The sequence below is a fragment of the Miniopterus natalensis genome, chromosome 5, assembly GCF_054644295.1.
Source record: "Miniopterus natalensis isolate mMinNat1 chromosome 5, mMinNat1.hap1, whole genome shotgun sequence".
NCBI classification, from domain to species: Eukaryota; Metazoa; Chordata; class Mammalia; order Chiroptera; family Miniopteridae; genus Miniopterus; species Miniopterus natalensis.
In genome coordinates this window covers 56,585,700-56,608,079 of record NC_142085.1, presented here as the reverse complement: position 1 = coordinate 56,608,079, position 22,380 = coordinate 56,585,700, and the positions used below count along the sequence as shown (strand labels likewise).

The 22,380-nt window shown below is 39.6% G+C and overlaps 1 protein-coding gene across 1 annotated transcript in view; it reads right to left on the bottom strand.

Moving 5' to 3' along the window:
- Positions 1–22,380, bottom strand: part of AFG1L (AFG1 like ATPase) — a 132,532-nt gene that overhangs the window by 5,674 nt on the left and 104,478 nt on the right. The window contains exon 11 of the mRNA XM_016217519.2: positions 2,288–2,428. Coding sequence (XP_016073005.1) covers positions 2,288–2,428 — 141 coding nt within the window. The remainder of the gene's footprint in view (positions 1–2,287; positions 2,429–22,380) is intronic.

Genomic DNA, 22,380 nt, shown 5'->3' with positions numbered 1-22,380 from the left:
ACTACTCTAAATGTGTGATTTAGTTAACGTAAATGTTAGGAGAGTCCATCATATTGCCAGATAAATCTTTTTTTCTCTAATTAAGAGGTGAAACAGTAGGAGTGAGGTAGAGTTAGGAGGTGGGGACCATAAGCTTTCTTTAAGGTATTCCTAGTTGAAAGATTCTTAAAAATGAGTTTATCAGTTCTACACTCTAAGAACCACCTACCAATGCCCCTCTACCACTCTCTTCTTGGAGCACTGGCCCTCTAAAAACAGTGCCACCTCCAGGCTAACTCCCTTCATTCGGCCCCCATGTGACTATTTCAGAGCAGAGTCTTTGGATGAGAGACCCAGGAAACCACTAACAATGAATGGCACTTGATCCCCTAGCTCTGGTGTCCTCAGCTTCATGCCTCTCCTGACTCCTGGATCACATGCAAGCTGGCCCCATGGAGTGCACAGCAGCTTTTGCAGTCACTCACTAAGGCAGGCTCCACAGGACTGCACTAGAGCCACTTGGACTGCCCTTCATGCTTGGGCCCATCACCGGGCCTTTGCTGCAAACTCCCCACCTGGAGAACGTTTTCACCTGCCCTGGAGATCAGCCACCACTTCTCAACATTTTAAGAAGCGCCTGAGGAGCTGGTGAACAGGCAGGTTCCAGGCCCCATCCTCGGAGCTCCTTTGCCAGATGGGGTGGGCTCTGGAATCCAGATGTAAAGTGGCCCAGATGGTCCTGATGCAGGTGGTCCTCAGCAGGGCTTCCCTGTTTCCAGCTCCACCCACACAGATCAGTCTACTCTTCCCCTAGACTCGCATGGCACCATGTTCCCCCAGTGGTGACTCACACCTAGTTCTGTGGACATCTGATTAATGTTTCTCTGACACTAAGCTATAAACTCCATGAAGGCAGGCACCACACCTGGCTTTGCTTGTCACTGAACTTCCGACGCTTAGTACTGTGTTCTGTGTGGTAAAGGTTGTTGGAAGAATGAATAAATAAAACATTAAAGTCTCAATTCTTCCTCCCAGAAGATTCTGGCCCTTTCTTCCTCCTGCCAAAGTCCTTTGAGTTTTAAAATCACTGCTCTATCTATTTCTGTATAAAAAATAGGGAGCAGTCCTGGCCGGTGTTGCTCAGTGGTTAGAGCATCAGCGCGTGTACCAAAGGGTCTCAGGTTGAATTCTGGGCCAAGGGCACGTACCTGGGTTGCAGGTTCAGTCCCTGGCCCCAGCTGGGGCTCGTGTGGGCAGCAACCAGTCAATGTGTCTCTCTCACATCGATGTTTTTTGCTCTCTCTCCCCCCTCACCTGCTCTCCCTCCCTCCCTTCCTCTCTAAAAATCAGTGGAAAAAATATCCTCAGATGAAGATTAACCAAAAAAAAGAAAAGAAGTAGGGAAAAAAATTGTATCTAATAGTAAAATAATATTTAAATTAACTCTAATTTGAAGCCGTATTAGTACTTTTACTGTAATACACACTTACAGATATATATTATTAACAGTGGCTCACCTTCACTGAAACTTACTACAGGCCACATGATGTTCTAAGTGCTTTACAAGCTCAAATCCTCACAACAGCCATGTGAGATACATACCATTGTTACTGACTTTTTCTATAGAAGGCAACTGAATCTCAAGAGGTTCAGCTGGTCCTCAAGGTAGACAGCCTGGCCCCAGGGCTCACTCCTTAACCAGCAAGCTACACTGTCTCTGATAAATGGACAATAGCTCAGCAATTCATGCTAAAACACATGGCCAAAAAACAGCACTAAGATGGTGCAATGCTAGTTCCTAGGGTTTCTGGGTCATAGGGAGACAGAGAGCCAAGACTGAGGAGGTTCTTAAGGTATTCATTCATTTGCCCATTCATTATTTTATCAGTGCAATCATTTACTCACGCAATAAATATTTACTGTGCACTCAGTCTAGGTAAGGCATTGTGCTGTACATCATCATAAACAGAGCACAGGGTATGTCCAGTTGAATGATGGAATCATTAATATAGCAGAGGGCCTTATGATGGGAGTTTTACTATAGAACTACTACTACTAGTAATACCACGTTACTACTAATACTTACACAGCGCTCAGCTTGTGCCAAGCATTCTTTAAATGCTTTACATGCATTAGCTTATTTTGTCCTCATGACTCTGAAGTAAAAAAAAATATTATCCCAATTTACAGATGAGGAAACTGAGGCAGAGTGAAGTAAACTAAGTGGTAGAGCAGAATTCCAGCCCAGGTGAAGTGGTTCCACAGTCCCAAAGGTTCAGTTTTGAGAAAAAGCACATTACAGCTTTACCTTGAAATCATAGAAGTTATCAATGAGAGTTATGAATCTTCGAGCTTGAGTCCTTTTTGCCAGTGTAAATTGTGGAATGTTTCGCAAAAATACTGTATCAAAATTCTTTGATAGTTCCAAATAGTCACTGGCTCCAAGTGGCTGTAATGAAAATGGAATAAAGGACAGAAAATTAACATAAGCCAATTCTGGTTGTTCTTGGATAGGTATCATTTGAAAACACCTCTTTTTCTTATCATGATGTGACCCAGGCGCTGGCTTTAGGGTCACTTGACCAAATGGGGCAGTGTTTTCAGAATAGGCTAAGGACAGCGTATACCATCCTATAATCATGGCGTAGAAAGGGGGAGAAAAAGAAAACAGGAGTATGGTGGGGAGTGAAAGAGCCACCTCAGTTGGTAACCTGCAGGCCCCCATTCTAAATCCAGTCTTCACTCTTTTTATTTACATGACATAACTTTAAACATATTCTAACAAATCCTTTCTAGGACTCAACTACAAACAGCCACTGCTGTTAAATGAAGTTATCTTATAACAACATGCTGAACATCACATCACCATCTTGAAACTCATCAGAAAATACCTTTCATGTAAGTTGAGGTACAATTATTCAGGCGTAATGTCGGAAACATTGCTCACTGATATGGGAGATAGTGGGGGGGTGGAGTTAATGACCAGAAGTAGGCTGAGCCCTCGGCATAATGTGGCTCGGCAGCCTACCTCTAGATTTGAGGTGGTTTCAGAGTTCAAGGGCCACAAAATTACTCACAAAGATGTCACCTATAGATGTAAAGTGTTTGTTCTGAAACCTGACTTTAATTTACAAAAATTATGAGACTGTCTGCAAACACGTTCTTTGGGGTTAGGAACTTTCCCAGGAAACGTCACCTCTCCTCATTTTAAGTTGTGTGGACTATCCCTGTGAGCAGAAACCATGAGCAGGGTTCAGGGGAGTGTTTCTGGCCCCAGGAGAGTGTGGAGGGGACCAGAGAGCGAGTGGGCTGGGATCTCCTCTGAGAGCCCTCAGAAGGCTCCTGCGTCACCATGACCCACTCCTGGTGCTGAGACACAGGCCTTAAGCCTCTTCAGTTTCTGGCAGAGTCCATCAATACTCTCCATGTCCAGAAATGTCCTCCTCACTTGGGGAGTCTTTTGCATTAAAACTTCTTTCAGAAATGCAGATGGGCTATGTTCCCAGGAGAATTAGGGAACTGTGAGGAGGGGGAGAGGCACTCCCACCTTAGAGCCGTTCACTGAAGCCTACCACTCACTATCCCAACCGGTGGAAAACAGCTACACTCAGAAAGAAGACTGCTCATGGAGGTCTGGGAGGTAAGAGCAAATGAGAGTTAAGTTCTGGAGCAGTGGTTCCCTCAGGAGAGAACAGTTCTAAGGGGGAGTCAGCAATCTGGAGACCTGGGGCAAAGGGGCAGAAAACCAGAGAGAGAACATAAAGAATGAGCTCACGCCTCTGGAAGTCTGCTAAAAGACGTTCCCCCATCTCCTCTCACCAACCAGACAGCAAATGGGGGAAGAAGGCAAGAACCTGGCCTTTCCCATTTCCCTCCCTTGCTAGAGGGCATTTACTCCAGACCCAGTACCTGCCCTTAGCTGAGACTGCCCCACCCACCTCAGCCACACAGTCTCCTGTGTGTGTGTGTGTGTGTGTGTGTGTGTGTGTGTGTGTGTGTGTGTGTGTGTTTGGTTTAACCTTGACTCTCTTACAAGGAAACCTTGCTATCGAACCCGATATGGGCCATGGACCAGGAGTGTTAACAGAGTAGCCAGGAACAAGGACTCTAGACTGCCTGGGTTTGAATCCTCAGTTTGTTGCTTATAAACTGTGTGCTTTTGGTAGGTTATGTAATCTTTCCTTCCTTAGTTTTCCCATCTGAAATATGGGAATTTGAGTCCTATCTCATAGGATTGAGAGGATTAAACAAAAGCATACATGTGAAGCATTTAGCACAATGCCTGGGGCATACATTAGCAATCAAACCGTTTTGGCTACTTTTACTATTTTGAGCTTAAATGACTAGGCTCAGCACAAATGAGCTGAAGATATAAAGAAGTGTCATTCACAATAAGACCGGTGAGCTTGCTCCACCACCCTAAACCCTGGCTCAGCCTTTGTACACCTCCCTGTCCTCAGTCACAGCAAGGACCAGAGGAGACTGTGGAGGCCCCACGTAAGGAAAACAATTCCCGGGGGGGGGGGGGGGAGGCAAGGTATAGTGTCTTCATGCCAATAAGGATAACATACAATAAAACCCTCAGGCTCTGAGGGTGACACACATGACTTTTCTGACATGAGTTAGAATTTACTGTCTCCTCTTTTGTAAATAAGGAAGTATATGTAGCCAGGCCAGGTGTGGCTCAGTGATTGAGCATCGACCTAGGATCCAGGAGATCAAGGTTTGATTCCCGGTCAGAGTTGCAGACTCAATCCCCAGCAGGGGGCATGCAGGAGACAGCCAATCAATGACTCTCATCATTGATATTTCTCTCTCTCTCTCCCTCTCTGCCTCTCTCTCTCTCTCCCTCTTCCTTCCTCTCTCTGAAATCAATAAAGATATATTTTTAAGAAGGGGAAAAAAAGAAAGTACTGTAAAAAAATATAAAACCACATCTTCATATGTAGTTATGTATAATTAAGCTCACTCTATATGCGTGGATGTGATTTCTATCGGTATAACTACGTGCCCAGGGAAAATCATCATCAGGAGTGCACTGAAGTGCCTAGGGCAACTGAAAATCAGAATTCTGCCCACTCAGCTATTTTTACAAATTATATACCTTTGTCAGTAGGTTCTGCATTTGCTGTTATATTAGCAAATACCCCTTTCCTTCATATCCCTGAAACAATTATAGGCTCATTCACGAAAAGAAAACTCAGCTTAATATCGTTATCTCCTTTAAAAACAACAATCCTTGGGGAGAATGGGGAGCTAGTATTTAATGGATATAGTTTTAGACTGGGAAGGTGAAAAAGTTCTACAGATGGATGGTGGTGATGGGTGCGCAACAATGTGAACATACTTAATGCCACCAAAATGTACACTGAAAACTGATAAAAATGGTAAACTTTATGTTATGTGTTATTTTACCACAATTTTTAAAAAGTCATTAAAACAAGGAAAGGTTATTAATTGCCAAAGAAATCCCAATCTGGGCCATGGAGAGATAGCAATATTCTTTTTTTCTTTAAAAACAAGAAAGAATAAAACGTATTAATCAAGGAAGTCTTTCCCCAAAGAAATCAGCTCCACTAAGATTAAGATTAATTTTAAATATAAAATTTTTTTTTAGTAAATATTTAAAGAGTGTGTTTTCTTGTCCTGGCTTCGATGTTGAAGTGTCCAAGAAGTGACACTCAAACAAACTTTCGGGATTGAATTTGGGGACAGGTGGGCATTTCTTATTAGTAAGAAATGCCATTTTTCATTAATTAAAGAAGTTAAACAGAAGTACAATAGAGGCTTTGGTCTGTCACTTCTTCACAGGACCTTGAATAGGTCTCTCTGAACTTGTGTGTCTCCCATCACAGGACCTGTCTCACAGGTCTGTCCCAAGGACTCAGTGTATTGACTGCCTGCAAAATCTTACAACCATGACTGCCACATAGTAAGTGCTCAAAATGTTAGTTGTGAATTTACAGAGTTCATGTGAGAAGTAGATGAAAAGTGTATATATATATACACTATTTGGCATACAACAGACAATAAATAGTTGCTCTTTTGTTAATTAACTATTAAGTAACCTTTTCCCCAGCTCATGAAGCCAAGCAGGCTAAATAAGAAAACAGACTGACTGCAGCCTGCCTCTGCCTTTCCATGCAGGAGATAAGAGCTGCTCCCTTTGGTCCTTCCTGCTGTCTCTGATCCACCAAAATTTCTGCCTTCCTGGTACCTTAGCCTTCCATAAAGTCATATACAGATGACAAAAATAGCTTCTGCCACAGGCCTGCTCCCTCCCACGTTTTTTGGTAACACCATTAGCACCACTAGGGAAAAGCCCTAGGCCCACATAATGAAGAGCCCCTAAACCAGTACATGACACAGAAAAAGTGGTGAATATTTATTGAATGAATTAGTGAGTCAATGTATGAATAAAATACAACACAGCCTGGGGAGCAGGCTTATTTCTTCTTTTAAACCCAGTTGTCTTAAAAACATTTGAAACACCTACAAAAAAATCACACCCTTTCTTAGCTGGCCCCGGTTCCCCACTCCCAAGGCACGCCTCTGTTGCAATGTCCTAGGACATGTGTAGGAAGAAGATACAGACCAAAATGTTAACAGTGGTTATCTTTGGGTGGTGGAATAAAAGATGAATTTTCTTTCTTTGCTATATTTTTTTGACCCTCCCCTTTACTTCCAGCGAACTTGTGTTACTTTTAAACAGCATATACAGCAATGCTTTTTCGGGAGGTCTTTTTTACGATGGGCATCTTATCCTCCATGTCTCCTCTGTGTGAGATCATAGCATCAGTTTTGACACAGACCATTCTTTTCCATTTGGTTTTTTATCTTCATCCAAGGATATTTTTCCCACTGATTTCAGAGAGTGGAGGGAGAGAGACGTCGATTGGTTGCCTCCTGCAGGTGCTCTGACTGGGGCTGGGGATTGACCTGCAGCAAAGGTACACGCCCTTGGCTGAAATCAAACCCGAGACCCTTCAGTCCGCAGACGGATGCTCTAAACACTGAGCCAAACTGGCCAGGGCTCTCCCTGTCTTCTTATTCCACAGAATTAGAATTTTTTTCAGGGACATTTAAAAAGAAAATAAAATGTAAACTGAATACATATTTTCTTCTTTAAAGTTTGACAAAATAATAAAGGATTTTATATTTGGGGTGAAATCTGACTTTAGTTAAATAGCTACAGTTAACCAACGACTCTTCACACTAGAGCAACAGGAGGCGGGGGTGGGGGGCGTCCCGAGACAGCTCGTCCTTACTCCTCACAGCCAAGCACCGGAGTTCCCAGGTCAAAGGCCTAAGGAACATCAAAACCCACGGCACAGCCGAGGGTGGCATGCTCCCATTTACATCGTGGCTTCAGCTGAGCATTTTTCTCCATATAAGCTTGATGATCAGTGTGCTGTCAGTGCTCCCTTTCCCCACAAAGTTACACCACATCCAGGCCATTTGTGCACGTGCATTGCCTCTGCGCTCTTCGCTCTCTCTCATCTCCTGCTGGTGCTCTCGGGAACCTAGGTTAAACTTCATAGTCTCCATTTCGTTTATCCTTTCTTTTGCATTTTTTTTCCACTTCCTCATGGTTCATTTTGGCCAGTTTCCTCTGACATATGTTTCTAAGTCCATTATATTTCTCCTCAGCTGTATTTTATCTGCTCTTAAACTCATCCATTGAGTTCTAAATTTTACTTATTTTACTTTACATTTCTAGAACTTCTATTAGTTCTTTTCAACACTGATATATCTCTTTTTATACTCTCTAGATCCCTACACTAAAATTTTCAAGCCTAGTTTTTTTAAAAAATCTACAAAATGTAAGCCTAGTTGTTTAAAATACGGACTCATAATTTCAGTATCTGGAGTTGATAACTTTATTGTTTGTTTTTTTTTCTTGTTCTCATTCAAAATGTCTTTTCTCATTTGTTTGGCTTTCTTTGCGTACTGGATTTTATCTTTGGGGGGAAAAACTTGTAGAAAAAAATCAAAGTTCAAGGTCTGAAGTATTCTGAGCTACTTGGATCATACAAAGTTTGACTTAAGTCCACAAGAGAGCTAGTTTACTTCTGGTTCACACTTATTCCTAGAGCGCAGTCCTTCAGGGCTCCATCCAAAGTCAGAGGCAATTTGCTAGGTTCCCATCCTTGGTTGGCTCTAGTGTCTGACTCTGCCCCACTAAACCAGCGAGAATGCCAAAAGCAAGCTCAGTTCAGCCCAGCTCACTGCTTTAAGGGAGACCGCTAGTGCTCACCAATATCCATGCTTTCCTCTTCTTTGCGGGAACACAGCTAGGCTGTATTCCCTAGTCTCTCTTGAATTTAGGTATGGCCATATAATCAAGTTCAGGCAAGTTGACTATAAAAGAAAGTGATATGCATTGCTTCTAGACCTGGCCCATAAAAATGTCCCACACAGAATCCTCATTTCCTTTCCTCATCTGCTGGCTGGACACAAAAGTCTCTGAGGACTCAAAGGAGGGCGGAGACACAAAAGGGATGAAGCCTGGATCCACGAAGGACCACATGGAGCAGAGTTTCCTGGCCAACCTGCACTGGATGGTGATATGAGCAAAAAAAATGTGTATTTATTAAGCCTCTGAGATTTGTTTGGGTGTTGTTTGTTTCAGCAGTTAGCCTATCCTAACACTTACTTCATCCAGCTTCCTTCATTGTCCTAACTTGAAGGTTGGTGCAAATTATGGAGAAAGAGTCCACCATTACAGGAAGTGGAACACTTCCTAACACTTCTTTATTCACAAAAGATGGTAACTATCAAAATTTTCTCTTCAAATTTTCCTCAGATTATCATTAAAAATTTTACTCAGGAACTGCATTTAGCCATTTCCAGCACTAAGCTTGATTTTTTAAAAATTATGTTCATGGAGGCAAATTTCTCATTATGAATTTGAGAAGATTTATTTGAAAGTTTTGTTCAAATTTAGTATCTGAAGTATTTTAAAATATCTTTGTAAATTTATTTTTATTCTCTTGATTATATAATATACAGAAATATAATATTTTCACCAAACCACATACAGATGCTGCCAAATTATCTCATATAGCCCTGTGTGCCACACAAGGGGGGTCATTTTTGATGTGTGACATCCTGATCACTGTGACTAATAAACTGATACTAATCTTGCCGCAGAACTACTCACCCCATCTTTCCCTAGAATTCCATGTTTAAAGGTATCTGGGGCATTCAAATGCATTCATTAAAAGTTATCTAGAAAATTATGATAATTTTAAACCCAATTTTGGAGAAATGAAGAATGCCTATGAAAGGTAGTCTGATTATAGTAATGTCTCCTGTAATGTCTGGAGACATTACTCTCGGCTCCTTGTCCACACCCTTTGAATTGTGACTTTCCAGCTCTCCTGTTAAAACATGGAATCTATCTGCCCAACTCTTCAACCTGGGCTAGCTTTGTAATTTACCACAGCCAAAAGAATGAGGCAAAAGTGACAATTTTTCAGTTCTGAGCTTGCTCTGAAGAGGTTTTGCATACTTCCTTCCACACACTCGGTTGCAACACCTAGGCTGGCCTGCTGGATGAGAGAACATAAGAAGGAGAGCCTGTTGTCTAAGCTGAGAAAGCAGCCTAAGCCAGCCTATAGACATCTGGCCCTCCAAAACTGATGAGAGAACCCTATCAAGATCAGCAAAGCTGGCTGCAGATGCATAAGTGGGCCCAAAAAAGATCAAAAGAACTTCCTAGCTGACCTATAGATGAAAGCAATAATGAATGCTTTTCTTTTCCCTTGCTGTGTGAAGTAAGACCTAATTAAATTCTTATTTTTTAAAAGACTCTGAATTTTGTGTGTGATTTGTTATGCAGCAATAACTAACTGAAACACTATATTTGCTACAGAGATATTTACCTGAAAAAGTCCATATTGAGAAGTCACTAGCAAGTCCAGCACATGTAGAAAAAGTGATCTAGCTTTTATAGCAAAATATTGGTTTTATATAATTGATAAAAAATAGAAACACATATATTGTCATTTATGCTTATTTATTTTTATAATCAATTTTGGAATTTTTATGGTGTAGTAGAAAACTTATTTCCAAAAATAAAACTTATGATTTATTGAATACAAGAAGTTAGAAGACAAAAAGCCAGAAAATTACATATCATCCTTATAGGATGCAAGAAGACCCAATTGAATAAAAACAGAAAGCTATAGGGAGAGAGCAATTTGACATGAAAGAGAAACTGGGTAAGACAAGGATGGATTAAAATAAAACTAAAATTATAACGCAGCCGGGCATGGCTCAGTGGTTGAGTGCCGACCTAGGATCCAGGAGATCACGGTTCGATTCCTGGTCAGGGCACATGCCTGGGTTGCAGGCTTGATCCACAGTCAGGGGGGTGCAGGAGGCAGCCGATCAATTACGACTCTCTCATCATTAATGTTTCTACCTCTCTCTCTCTCTCCCTTCCTCTCTCTGAAATCAATAAAAATATATTAAAAAATTTTTTAAATTTTAGAAATAAAATTAAAAAAACGAAAATTATAAGAGCATTCCAACAAAAACATATAGGTAAAAAAATTTTAATAGGTAATTCATGGAACAAAAAAATATAAAACATATAAGAGGCTAATAAATGAAAAATACAAGCTCAGTATTAACCAAACACAGACCAAAAAGGGCATATTTTTCATATAGCAGTTCTGCAAAGAAAAATAAATTATACTACTCAATGCTGGCAAGCATGTAATGCTAGTATTAAGAGCCCTAAAAGAAGTCATAAACTTGATGCAATCATTTCGCTTCTAGAAATCAATCTATAGTAAATGATCAGAAATTCAACCAAAGGCTCTACAAAAGGACTAGTCATAATTATGTGAACCAAAATGCAACTTTAAAATATAACAACAGAGGAATGGTTCAATAAACTATGGCATATTGATATAATGGAATAATATGCTGCCAACAAATAATGATGTTTATGAAAAAATTGTATATGGAAACATGCTTATGATAAAAAGCTAAAAACTAATGCAAAATTACAATTAAGGTATCTGTTTTGCTCAAAAAATATATGTAGGGAAAAAGCTAAGTATATATATATATAAAAAATGTTAACATCTGTTATCTTTCAATGGTCTGAGTGATAAGGGTATTTTTACGATCTTTATTTTTTTAGATTTTTCTATCCTTTCCAAAGGGGAGAGAAACAAAATATATTATGACAAAAAAGGAGTAAAAACAGAACAATGTCGTAGTGAACAGTGACGAAAAGCAGTCAATTCCGAGCAGTCTACTCTTTGTTCTTGACTTTTGGCTCTTTTGTCCCCTGCACCTTCCCTAATAATAATGAGGAGTGAATGCATAAAATAGTCAACATAAATGCACATCCTAAAGAGCCTGAGGAGTCACAATCGATTTAAATTTGGAGTTGCCTCCCTCACTTACTCCAGTGTACACGATTGAGTCCCAGACGAGTCAGTTCTGCCTTACTGACCTCTGTCCCTAGCACCTAGCACAGACAAGAGAACAGAGTCTGGCATAAGACAAGACTGGTGAATAAATGAGCATACTAGCTCAGAGTCTTCTTCAAAATCAATGATAACTACTGAGTGCTTAATAAATACAAGGCACTGTGCTAAATCCCACAAGGTCTTTGCAAAACATAGAGAAGGCACATTTCTCCTCTCTTGTGACCTCACTAACACTCCACTAACTTTCATGCACACAATACCTATTGTAGCAGCAAACATTTATACTGTTGTTTTGCACTAGTTGATCCTCATATGTAAGTAAACCATAGCATAAGACACTTTTTTAAAGCATAATTAGTATTGTAAATTCATGCATTGTCTCCTATGAATAATTAAAGCATATGATTATTTTTGAGCACTAAATGGCACTTCAGTTAGTAGCACCCTTGAGTATGTTATTCTAGCTCAAAATTCAAGTAGCATTATTTAATGCAGACTCTTCTTATGATGATAATGATGACATTCTCCATCTTTCTACCTGAGCAATTAAAAAGTTTAATAGTCTTTGATGTGGCTGGTTATCGGAATAATTTTCTAAGCAGGAACAATTAGGACCCACTTATTTGATGGTTTGTGCATTCTCAACTATTGTTTGAAACTCTTTGTTTCTGTGGAAACCTGATGAAAACGTAAAGAACTTTAAATCTATAATGAGTTTGCAAAGAGCATTTGTTTTCCTTAATTACCGAAAGTATACAGCTGGATTATATGTAGCACAGTTTCTCTAAAACTTTTAGGAATAAAGAGCTTGCCTGCTGTCTCCTGTCTCCTGTATGAGAAACGGCACAGCTGTCTGACCCTGGTGCCACGAGTGGGGATTTTCTCAATGCCACGCCAAGGTGAAATGCACACACTTTACCACCGGGCTGCCTTCTGCCCTGCAATGAGCACTGATCCACTTCAGCACACACAAATGAGCTGTCAGCTTGAATGTCTTTTTTCTCTGCCTGGCTAATGCTTGTTCTGCCACCATTATTTCAGCTCAAGTAGGATGATTATTATTTCAAGCACTGTCTAGATTATACTGTCCTAAGGATTACTTTATCTGTATAGACTCCTCTTTATAAATTTCTTGTAGTGATACCCTGATAGCTCCTCATTAAACAAGTATGTGTGGCATCTTGCTTTGTTTACAAAGTGACAATACCTCCTATCTTAAAGAGAAGTACCTTTTAATAGAAAAACACATGCTTGAATGAATTAGAATGAATGTGTCCCTTTCAAAACATACTAAAAATATATCAATTGATGTTAAAACAATTGATATGCACCAACTTAAAAAAGATAATAATTAGAAAAAGAGCACTGAAATGTGTGTATTTGTAGAGTAAATAATTTTCTAAGATTGGTGATATGGCACTTTAATATAAGCAATCTCATTAATATGAAGTCTATAGCACCCCTTTGGGAAATATTTGCCATTCCAGAAAACACTCCCAACTCTTACACATTGTATTTCAGAGGGTGTTCCTTGGTGCACTGAGGAAAAGTTTTACTACTTGACTTACATAGTCTCAATGGCAGGAGGCTAGTTCTACCCAAATCTTCCAAATCTTTGCTAAACTCTCTATCCCCTCTGTGGCCGAATAATAATGGTTAATATAGTGCTCTTTGGGGGGAGGGTGTCATATTTTTATTTTAATGGTGAGTTTGTAGGAACAATGACTCAACAACAGCAAAAAATCAATGTGGCAAACCAGAGGCAACTACACCCTTTCCCCACCCCCACTCAACCAGCTTTATAGCTCCAAATTCTGGAAATATCTAACTCTGGAGATTCTAGAACTGGCATCCATCACAAAACACAAGCCACACCAAACCAGATCTATTGAGTGCATACTATGTGAAAAGCACCATGCTGGCTTTAGTCCTAGAAATACTTCCAGTTCATTTGGGGAGTGGAAAACCCCAACAATTGGCATGAAAATATTTGACTTATAGCCTGTAGCATAGAAAACCAAAATGAAAAATGTGGAGCTAGGTTAAAAATACAACATTAGAAGAATACAAAGAATTAGGAAATCATTATCCTAGTACCATCATTATTATAAACAAGCATCACTGAATGTAAGCATTAATACAACTCCAAAGCACTGAAAAAAACTGCAAAATGGTGATGGAAGGAGACTTGACTTGGGGTAGTGAACACACATTACAGTGTACAGATGATGTGTTGTGCACCTGAACCCTATATAATTTTATTAACCAATGTCACCCCAATAAATTCAATGCAAAGACTGCAAAAGAGTCTCCACGAGTTGGTAAAAATTAGTGGAATGAGTTATACTAACCACCTGGGATTGAGTGAACCAGACTATAATTTAAGCAATTAGCTGGAATCTGACTAGGATGGAGTGTCCAATTGTTTAGTAGACATCTAATATTTGAGGGAAGTCAAGAATTTCTCTTTTTGGAAATGGGATAAACTAAGTTCAACCATACCAACGGAATCAACAGTGAATGAGTTAGTGTGGCACAGAGCCCACTACTCAAAGACTCCAAATACTTCTGGAATAGAAAGTCCTGCCTAGGTAGTTTACTCAATTTAACTATAGTGTGAGGAAGAGTCAGAAAGTAGCATAGAGCCGATGAAAAAGAGGACTGCTTCTTTGGTTTGTAAGGTTGAGGAAAGTGGGCCTTCACAGCCAATGTCTAACCACGTCCTGGAATCTATTTTCACCATGAGCTTGTTCAACCTGGCTAGACCCTCCCATTTAGTTCTCGTAGTGTCTACAGTTTCTGTATTAAGGTAACTAGAGGTTTAAACTTTAGATTTTATAAGAAGCCATGGGGACACTTTGGATTGCTAGGTTTTCTTCTTGTTCCCTTGCTAAAATTTGTTTAGCATCAAGCCAACCTAAGTAAACCAAGTTCTAGAGAATGGGAACAACACAGATGAGCTGAACAGCATTATACTGAACATTCAGCCCAGCGATTTTCAACCTCTTTCATCTCATGGCACATAAACTAATTACTAAAATTCTGCAGAGCACTAAAGAACACATTTTTTGCCTATCTGACAAAGAAAATAGATATAATTTTGATCCATTCACACTGGATGGCTATTGTTGTGTTGACTGTTGTCATTTTCTTATTTGACAACCCAAAGGAAAAGAGGTCAGTGCCCCTGGCTGAAGAGTCAGGTGGCGCATGTTTTAAAAATTCTTGCAGCACATCATTGCGCCTCTTGCGGCAACCATTTGAAAATCGCTGATATAGCCTAATAAGAGAACCCATATTCTTCATACCCACGAACACAGCTTGCATGACACTTTTAAAAAACATGCCATATACAAATGTATGTGTGTGTGCATAATTATTTCATTGGTTATTTCCTTTAAGGAGTTTTTGGTTAGAAGGTATTTAGTTTAATGTGATCCTCTACTATTAATTAACCACGTATAATTAACCCTTTAAAATAATAAACAATAAGAAAAATTTATTTCAGCTGCACAAAAAGCTAGTTCTTTGACATGACTAATCTAGGTATTAGCAATCCAGTAGACACTGAAAAAAATATTGGCAAGGGGAAAAAATAGTTCACCTATTGCTAGAATTATTTCACAAACTCATGTATTAAAATAATGCCATAACGATCCCCTTCTAATTTCTACTGGAAAGGGGATTTTCTTAGCTAGTTCAAAACACTTTGACATTTAAACATTATAATTAATGCCTCAGACATGATACTGTACAGGCTACAGAAGGAAATAATGCAGCCATGGCTAAAAAATGTTTCCATCTTTTGATTTTATATTTTTTAATATCATGATTTTAATAAGAATGTACATGGTAATTATGAAGTAATTAGTACTAACATGATTCTACCAAAAATCACTGAAACCAGTAACTAGCACTTGATCATTAACATAATCAAGCCATCCTGAGCATCCTCTCGGTAGAGGGCAGTATTTGCTACATCTCCAGGGGAGGAAAGACATAAATGTGTCCAGCTTTGAGATCTATCCAGAAGAAATTTTACAGATTACCCACATGATGCCAGATGAAGTTCTACACCCTTTGCTACTGATCTTACATGTGCATTTGAAATGAAAGGTCAATCAATTTCCTTTCCCTTTGGAAATCAGAGCTAAGAGGCATGAAAAGTGACATTTGGGATACTACAAAGGAAAGAGAGAAAAGGCTTTAGAATAGCAAACAACTTACTTTAAATTTCAGAATGAGGACTTCTGAACATGTTCAAGTCTAACAAATGCAGAGATTTTTGTTACTTTTTGTTTTGCTTTTCCTTATCAGAGTTCACTGGGGACAAATTAAATCCTCTTAGACTTGGATATTTGAAAAGCCTAATCAGAGTTGGAAAAGAAGTGGAGATCAAAGAGTTATTATTCTTCCTCCTTATCTTCTGCTTTCCAAGTCATGGAAATATTGGGTAAAAAGGCTAATTCATATTCTAAAGATATTAAAAAGTGAATCAGAGCAAAGTTGACCGCCTCTCTCTGCTGCTGGATAAACAAAGGGCCAAACCTTCAAACTCAGTAAGACCCAGAGCATTCTTCACTCCATCTTCTTGCCAAAAAGATGACTCTGATTTATATGGTGCCCAACTTTTATTTAAAAATTCAACATTCATGAAAGGATTGAATGTGAGTTTAAACAATCTCTAACATTTTTTAACTATTTCTCTGAATCAAGCCAAATAATGAGACAAGCTTACTTTGTAAGGCACTCTTTTGACCTCTACAGCATGTTTCATTGGGCTGTACTCTGTCATTATACACCCAGCTTGGACATAAGAATCTGTACAATACAAACTTATACTGGCAGCAGGAACAGTGCTGGCAAAACTATCTGCTGGCATTTTTTGGGAAGCCCCTTCATGAAAGGCCCAAGTAAATTTTCATTGTTTCTCTAGTACCTTGGCACTGTTTCCTTCCACTGACTCAGTGATAAGATTTTCCAATCTCACCCTCATCTCTTCCCTTTTTGATGTCAGCTCAGGTGATTTCGCTGATTCCTTTAGACTCCAAACTAACACATCTCTATAAGTGAAGGCCAGATCTGTATCTTCAGTCCTAAATTGCGAATCTTCAGTCCTAGATTGCTTAGAAGCCCCTTTCTCCAACCTCAGGTTTTTCTCTTAAGGGTCCGGCCATTCCTCTGGTCATCCAAACTGAAAATGTCAGAGCCACAAGTGCTCGTCCTTGGCCCCGAAACCTCTCTACAATTAATCTTATAGATTTCTCTCATATTCATTTTGTTCTTCCTAATCTATCATTTTAAAGGGCAATTAGGAGCTGAAATCTAGTCCATGCTCTGTTTGCCAGGCCATGATCCTTGGTGAGGGGCAGCACCCAGCTAGACAAAGGAACACCCTTTAATTTATTTACTTAGCTCCAGGCCCATCTTGAGGAGTGGTTTCAACTAGTGCACACAAAAGCTCTACATATGGTAGCCACATGCCAATCTTCACATCTTTGCCAGATTATCCGACACAGATCTGTTTAAAAAATACTACTTTGTTTTATGCTGATGAAAGGTCTAATCCAAACTCTCTCACTTGATATACAAGCCCCTTTACACGGACTTCAACCCACCTATCCTGCCTGAGTGCACACCACTCCCCTGCATGTGATCTAAATTCCAGCCAGGACCCTTACATTCTCTGGAAAGAGAAGTCCGGTTTTCAGGTGTGTTTTTTCTTTCAGCATTTTAAAGATGTTGTTGCAGTTTCCAGGTCTCCACTGCTTCTGATGAGAAGTTAGTCTCATTAATCATATTACTGTTACCCTGGCTGATTTCAAATTGTCTTATGTTTGGTTTTCAGCAGTTTGACTCTGATGTGCTAGAAGTGATTTTCTTTGTACCTGCCAGGGGTTTGTTGAGCTTCTAAAATGTGTAAATTTACATCTTTTGTTAAATTTGAAAAAATCTCAGTCATTGTTTCTTCTAAAAAAAAGTCTAACCATTCTCTTTCTCCTTTCTTCTGGGATGCCAATGATGTAGTTGGACTTTTGATGTAGTTTCTTATGCCATGAGACTTAAAAATCAATCTGTCTCTCTCTTTTGTTCAGGCTGCGTAATTCCTATTATCCATCTTCAAGTTCACTGACTCTCCTGCCATCCGCAATCTGGCATTAAGTACATACAGTGAACTTTCAAATTTTACGTCTAGAATGTTTAACTTTTAGTTTTAGAATTTCCATTTGGTTCTTTTTATACAGTTTTCATTTCTTTGCTAAGACTTCCTGTTTGTTCACTCGCTGTCAGTGTATTTTTCTTTATAACCTTGAGTATAGATATCAAAGCTACTTTAAAATCCTTGCCTCTATAATTCCAACATCCATGTTATCTCGTGATCAGTTTCCATTGGTTATCTCTTCTCTCTTAAAATGGGTCAGATTGCCCTATGTCTGCATACATCTGGTAATTTTGGATTGCCTTCTGGATATTGCAAATGATGTGTTGTGGAGACTTAGGGTTCTGTTATATTCCACCAAAGTATATTGAGTTTCTGTTGTTGCTATTTTAGCAAGTAATAATGCAGCTAGTCCCAAACTCCAAATTTTTCCTCTATGATGAGCAGGAACTGAAATCTCTGTTCAGTTGTTTTTAGCCTTTGCTATACATATATAATTCACAGGTCAGGCCAAGATTTAGGGAGAGCTTCTGTGAAGAATTTTAGATTCTTCCTCTGTGGTTTTCTCATTTTCATGATTTCTCCTCTATTTTCCAGCTGCTCTGGTTCCTCAAGCCAGGAAGAGTGCAGGTTTCTACTGAGTTTTAGATGTCCCATATGAGGCCAACTGCAATCTGCTCTAAGAGATTCACCAGTGTCAATCCTTTCTTCTAAGTGTTGACTGCATTCCACTTTCTCCCTGCTTTTGGTTGCTCAACAGATAGCAACCAAGACAGTACCTTCCAGATAATTATTTTTAATTTTGTTCAGAGTTACAGTTGTGATCTGGGTAAGTTTGTCAAATAGCAGCTATTCTGTCACTAATGGAAGCAGAACCCGGCTGAGCCTTCACTTCTCTGACTTACTCTGTAATTTCCTACCTCTGTGTTTTTTTGTAAAAGCAAACCCTCAGAAGAGGAAGAGATCACCAAGGTTGCTTTCACCATCTCCTATTCTTAGGAACAAGGAAACAGCCACCCCTCATGCCCTCCCCCACCCCCCTACACCAGCAGACTCTCCAACGCTGCAGCCCTAACGGCTCAGTTCCTCTTTGTTGCTCACAGCACTATGGTCATGCTGATCCTGCAGTGCTCACTATACTCTGCCTCTGTCTAGTGATCTACGTACTGACCACACTCTCTCTTCTAAGTGAGGACTGAGTAAGTGTGGAGACTGACGTATTCACCTTTGTACCCACCACAGCACCTACAACTGTGCCAGCTTTCCATTAAGTACTCAGTGAGTACCTGCTGAATGACTAGGAGCCGGGCCATAAAATAAAAAACGGGTAAAGCTCTCTCTGTTACCCTGCATAAAAGTTAATTTAAAGAAATGTATAGCATGTTGGTTTATTTAACCTAATTTCCTCCCTGAAAGGAGCGCATTCCCAAGAGGAGATACTATTTGCTGACACACTGGAATATACTGGTGGGAGTTACAACCTTTCCTAGAGTGGCCTGCCTCATTAATCTTCCCACAACATTACTTACTTTATGTACCACGTTCCAGCTCAAAACCTAAATGACTCTGTGGATCACGGTAAGAAGTCTGGTTTATATGGAGTATCTATCTCAAATTTTCACTCTTACTTCCCTTTTCTCTCCAGCATGTGCTCTTGCTCTCATTAGGCATTTATCTTCTGCTCCTCCTGAAACGTTTGGTGCTTGGCTTCCAATCACGGATGAAACACCTTCAACCTCTTTATCTAAATTCTACTCACCTTTCAATGTCAAAATCAGATTTCCTCCTTAAATCTCAGGTTTCCTCAGAATCTTCCCAGTCCTTACTATCCTTATATTTAATTCCTGATGCACTCAGAATATGTACTTAACTAGTGAGCACAACTCCTTAAAACAGAATGTTACAGCTGAAAGAAATAACAGAAATGAGCTGATCATACCATATACTTTAGAGATGAGGTACTTGGAGCCACAGAGATTAAGTGACCTGCCTAAGGCCATGCAGCTATATAGTTTTTGCATAAAGACTGGAATTTATATCTCCTGACTCAGTTGGGCCTCCTTCCACTCACCTGCACTGCCTGGTACTTGGTTCATATTTTTTCCTCTATAAATGGTAAACTCTTTGAAAGGACCTCTTACACTTCCTTTGCCTTCCTTACAACATAGTGGCAGACAGGCATGGGGGCGCTTCAGAACTAGTTGTTCGCCATGAAAATCATGCAACAAAATGAGGGGACTCTCACATAACATGTATTTCTGGATTAATGATAAAATATAAAAAAGTTCAGTAATACTTGATCCTAAGTTACATGGAAATCTTATAAATTTGATGTTATAAGTCATTTCTAGTTTTTTCTCAAAATCTTTTGCCTGAGTCAATATCTTCACCAAGTTATTTTAAGAATCAAAAGTAGTATATTCTAACAATTCTCAAAGTTTTTCTTATAAAACATATCTGAAAGAAATAACATCTAATGGGTTATATCTTATTAAATATTCTAGTTAGAAACATATTAAATAATTACTAAATTTGAGTCCACTAATCTAATCTAAGAGGGAGATACTATGAAGTATATCAAATCAAGTACTTTATGGTGAGAACAGAAAAATTTGAAAATTACAAATCACAGAATTACTTGATAAAAAATTTTTTTCTGTTTTTTAGAAAAAGAGCCAGTTGGTAGGTAAGCATTAGAAAAGCCAGCAGTGTTAAAGCTATTGAAAGAAAAAAGAAAAAGTCAAACAAGTAACTTTAAAGTGTTTTACAGTCATATCAATTGGTTGGCCTAGATTTTGTCAACACTTTACCAAGCATTTCCTCATATAGGTCTTCTGATTCAAGAACTACTCCCAGTTATTATTTAGAGCTGTGATACATTTATTATTAAATCCAAGTGAGATGATATACTTTAAAATTAAAAACAAATTCTAATTTTAAAAAGCTAATGAATGCTTTAATGTTAAAAATTTAATTCATACTTCTTAATCATTGGGCGGGTAAATGACACATTCTTCCCAAACACTGAAACAAATATTAAATATTACTTCGCCATATTTTCTTAGAGAAGTGATCTTAAAAGGAATGTGAGTTGTATCTATTTCTACTACTAGATCTGACCCTCAAAATAATTTTACTCCTAAGACAGAGAACCTGTTGAAGGTGTACAGCTCTGAGCAAACTCGTTCTTCCCTCCAGGCCCTCTGGGAATCCCTAGGCCCTCTCCCCGCCATGACAGGGACCAGACACATTTTTAAACCATTGCAGTTAGCAGTACAATATAAATATATTCACAGAAAATGAAAGCAAGTTTCCTCTCTCAGAGAAGCCTCAGGCAGCTAAGTCTGAGAATTCCAGGGCCTGCAGAGTTTAAAATCTGCAGCCACACACTGTAGCACCTAAGGAGCCGTTCTTGCCCTAGTTTGGGAACACAAGCTGAAGAAGGCTGTTTGGCCTCACAATGTGCCCCGTGACGGAAAACTGCCCATGTGAAGAAAGCAGGCAGATATCCCCTGAACCCAGGTTTCCTCCGTTCCTGGATTCCTCTCCACCCTCCTATTCACGTGGAAATCACCGCATTTTCTAGGTGGCTACAGTTTTCAAATTTCTAATCTAGCCCCTCTTTTACAGCCCTGTCTCTAAGTCTTGTTTTCTTTTTTCCTTTAAAATAGTGAAACACAAAAGACATCAACAATGGTTAACCCAATACATAGCTATTTCCGGGAGGATACGAATCATCAACAGCAGTTAGTAAAAACTGATCCTTCAGTCCAAACTGCAACCTTGCGGAGAATTCTATTTTTCTTCTATTTACAAAATTTCAGAATAATTAAATAAATTCAGGTGAAAAGTTACTAGTATACATCTTATGTTTTTAACATATAGGTGAATTTTGAGATTTTATTCCAAAAACCTTTCTTATAATAACTGAGGGCCTATATGAAATGGTCTAGGTCAAGGTATGTACGTTGAAATTTTATTTATTTATTTAAATGTTTTTTCTTAATCCTCACTGAAGAACATGCCCATTGACTTTTAGAGAGGGGAAGGGAGAAAAAGAGACAGAGAAAGAGAGAGAGAGAAACATTGGTATGAGAGAGAAACATCGGTTGTCTCCCGCATGCACCACAACTGGGGATCAAGCTTGCAACCTAGGTGGATGCCCTGGCCCGGAATCGCACCAGCAGACTCAGCGCACAGGACGACGCTCCAACCAACCAAGCCGTGCCCGCCAGGGCTGAACGCTGATATTTTAAATCTGACTGCATGCATCCTGTGTTCCTTCTCGCACATTCAACAGTATCCCCCACATTGGCACCGCAAAACAACTGGAAGACCAGTTTGTAAGAGGATTCAGGGTTGGCTGAATGAATAGATAAGGTGTACTTCAAGACTAAGACTATGACTCTACCTGAGGGGCTGTGGGAATGTGGGCAGGAAAGGACAGAGGGCAAATAGATTTAGGGCTCTTTTCTTTCATCCTCACACCAGGGTTTTTTTCCATTGCTTTTCAGAAACAGTGGAAGGGAGAGACAGAGAGAGAGAGAGAAACATGGATGTGAGAGAGACACATTGGTTGGTTGCCTCCCACAAGCTCCCCTGCACACACCCCAACCGGGGCCTGGACTGAGCCTGCAACCAAGGTACGTGCCCTTGGCTCTACCCACTGAACCAAACCTGCCAGGGTGACTTAGCAGGGGACTTAGGGCTCATTTTTGACACTGGATTCACATTACTCCCTACAAGAATCTGACCCATCCTCTACTAAGCTCAAATTTCAATCTCGCT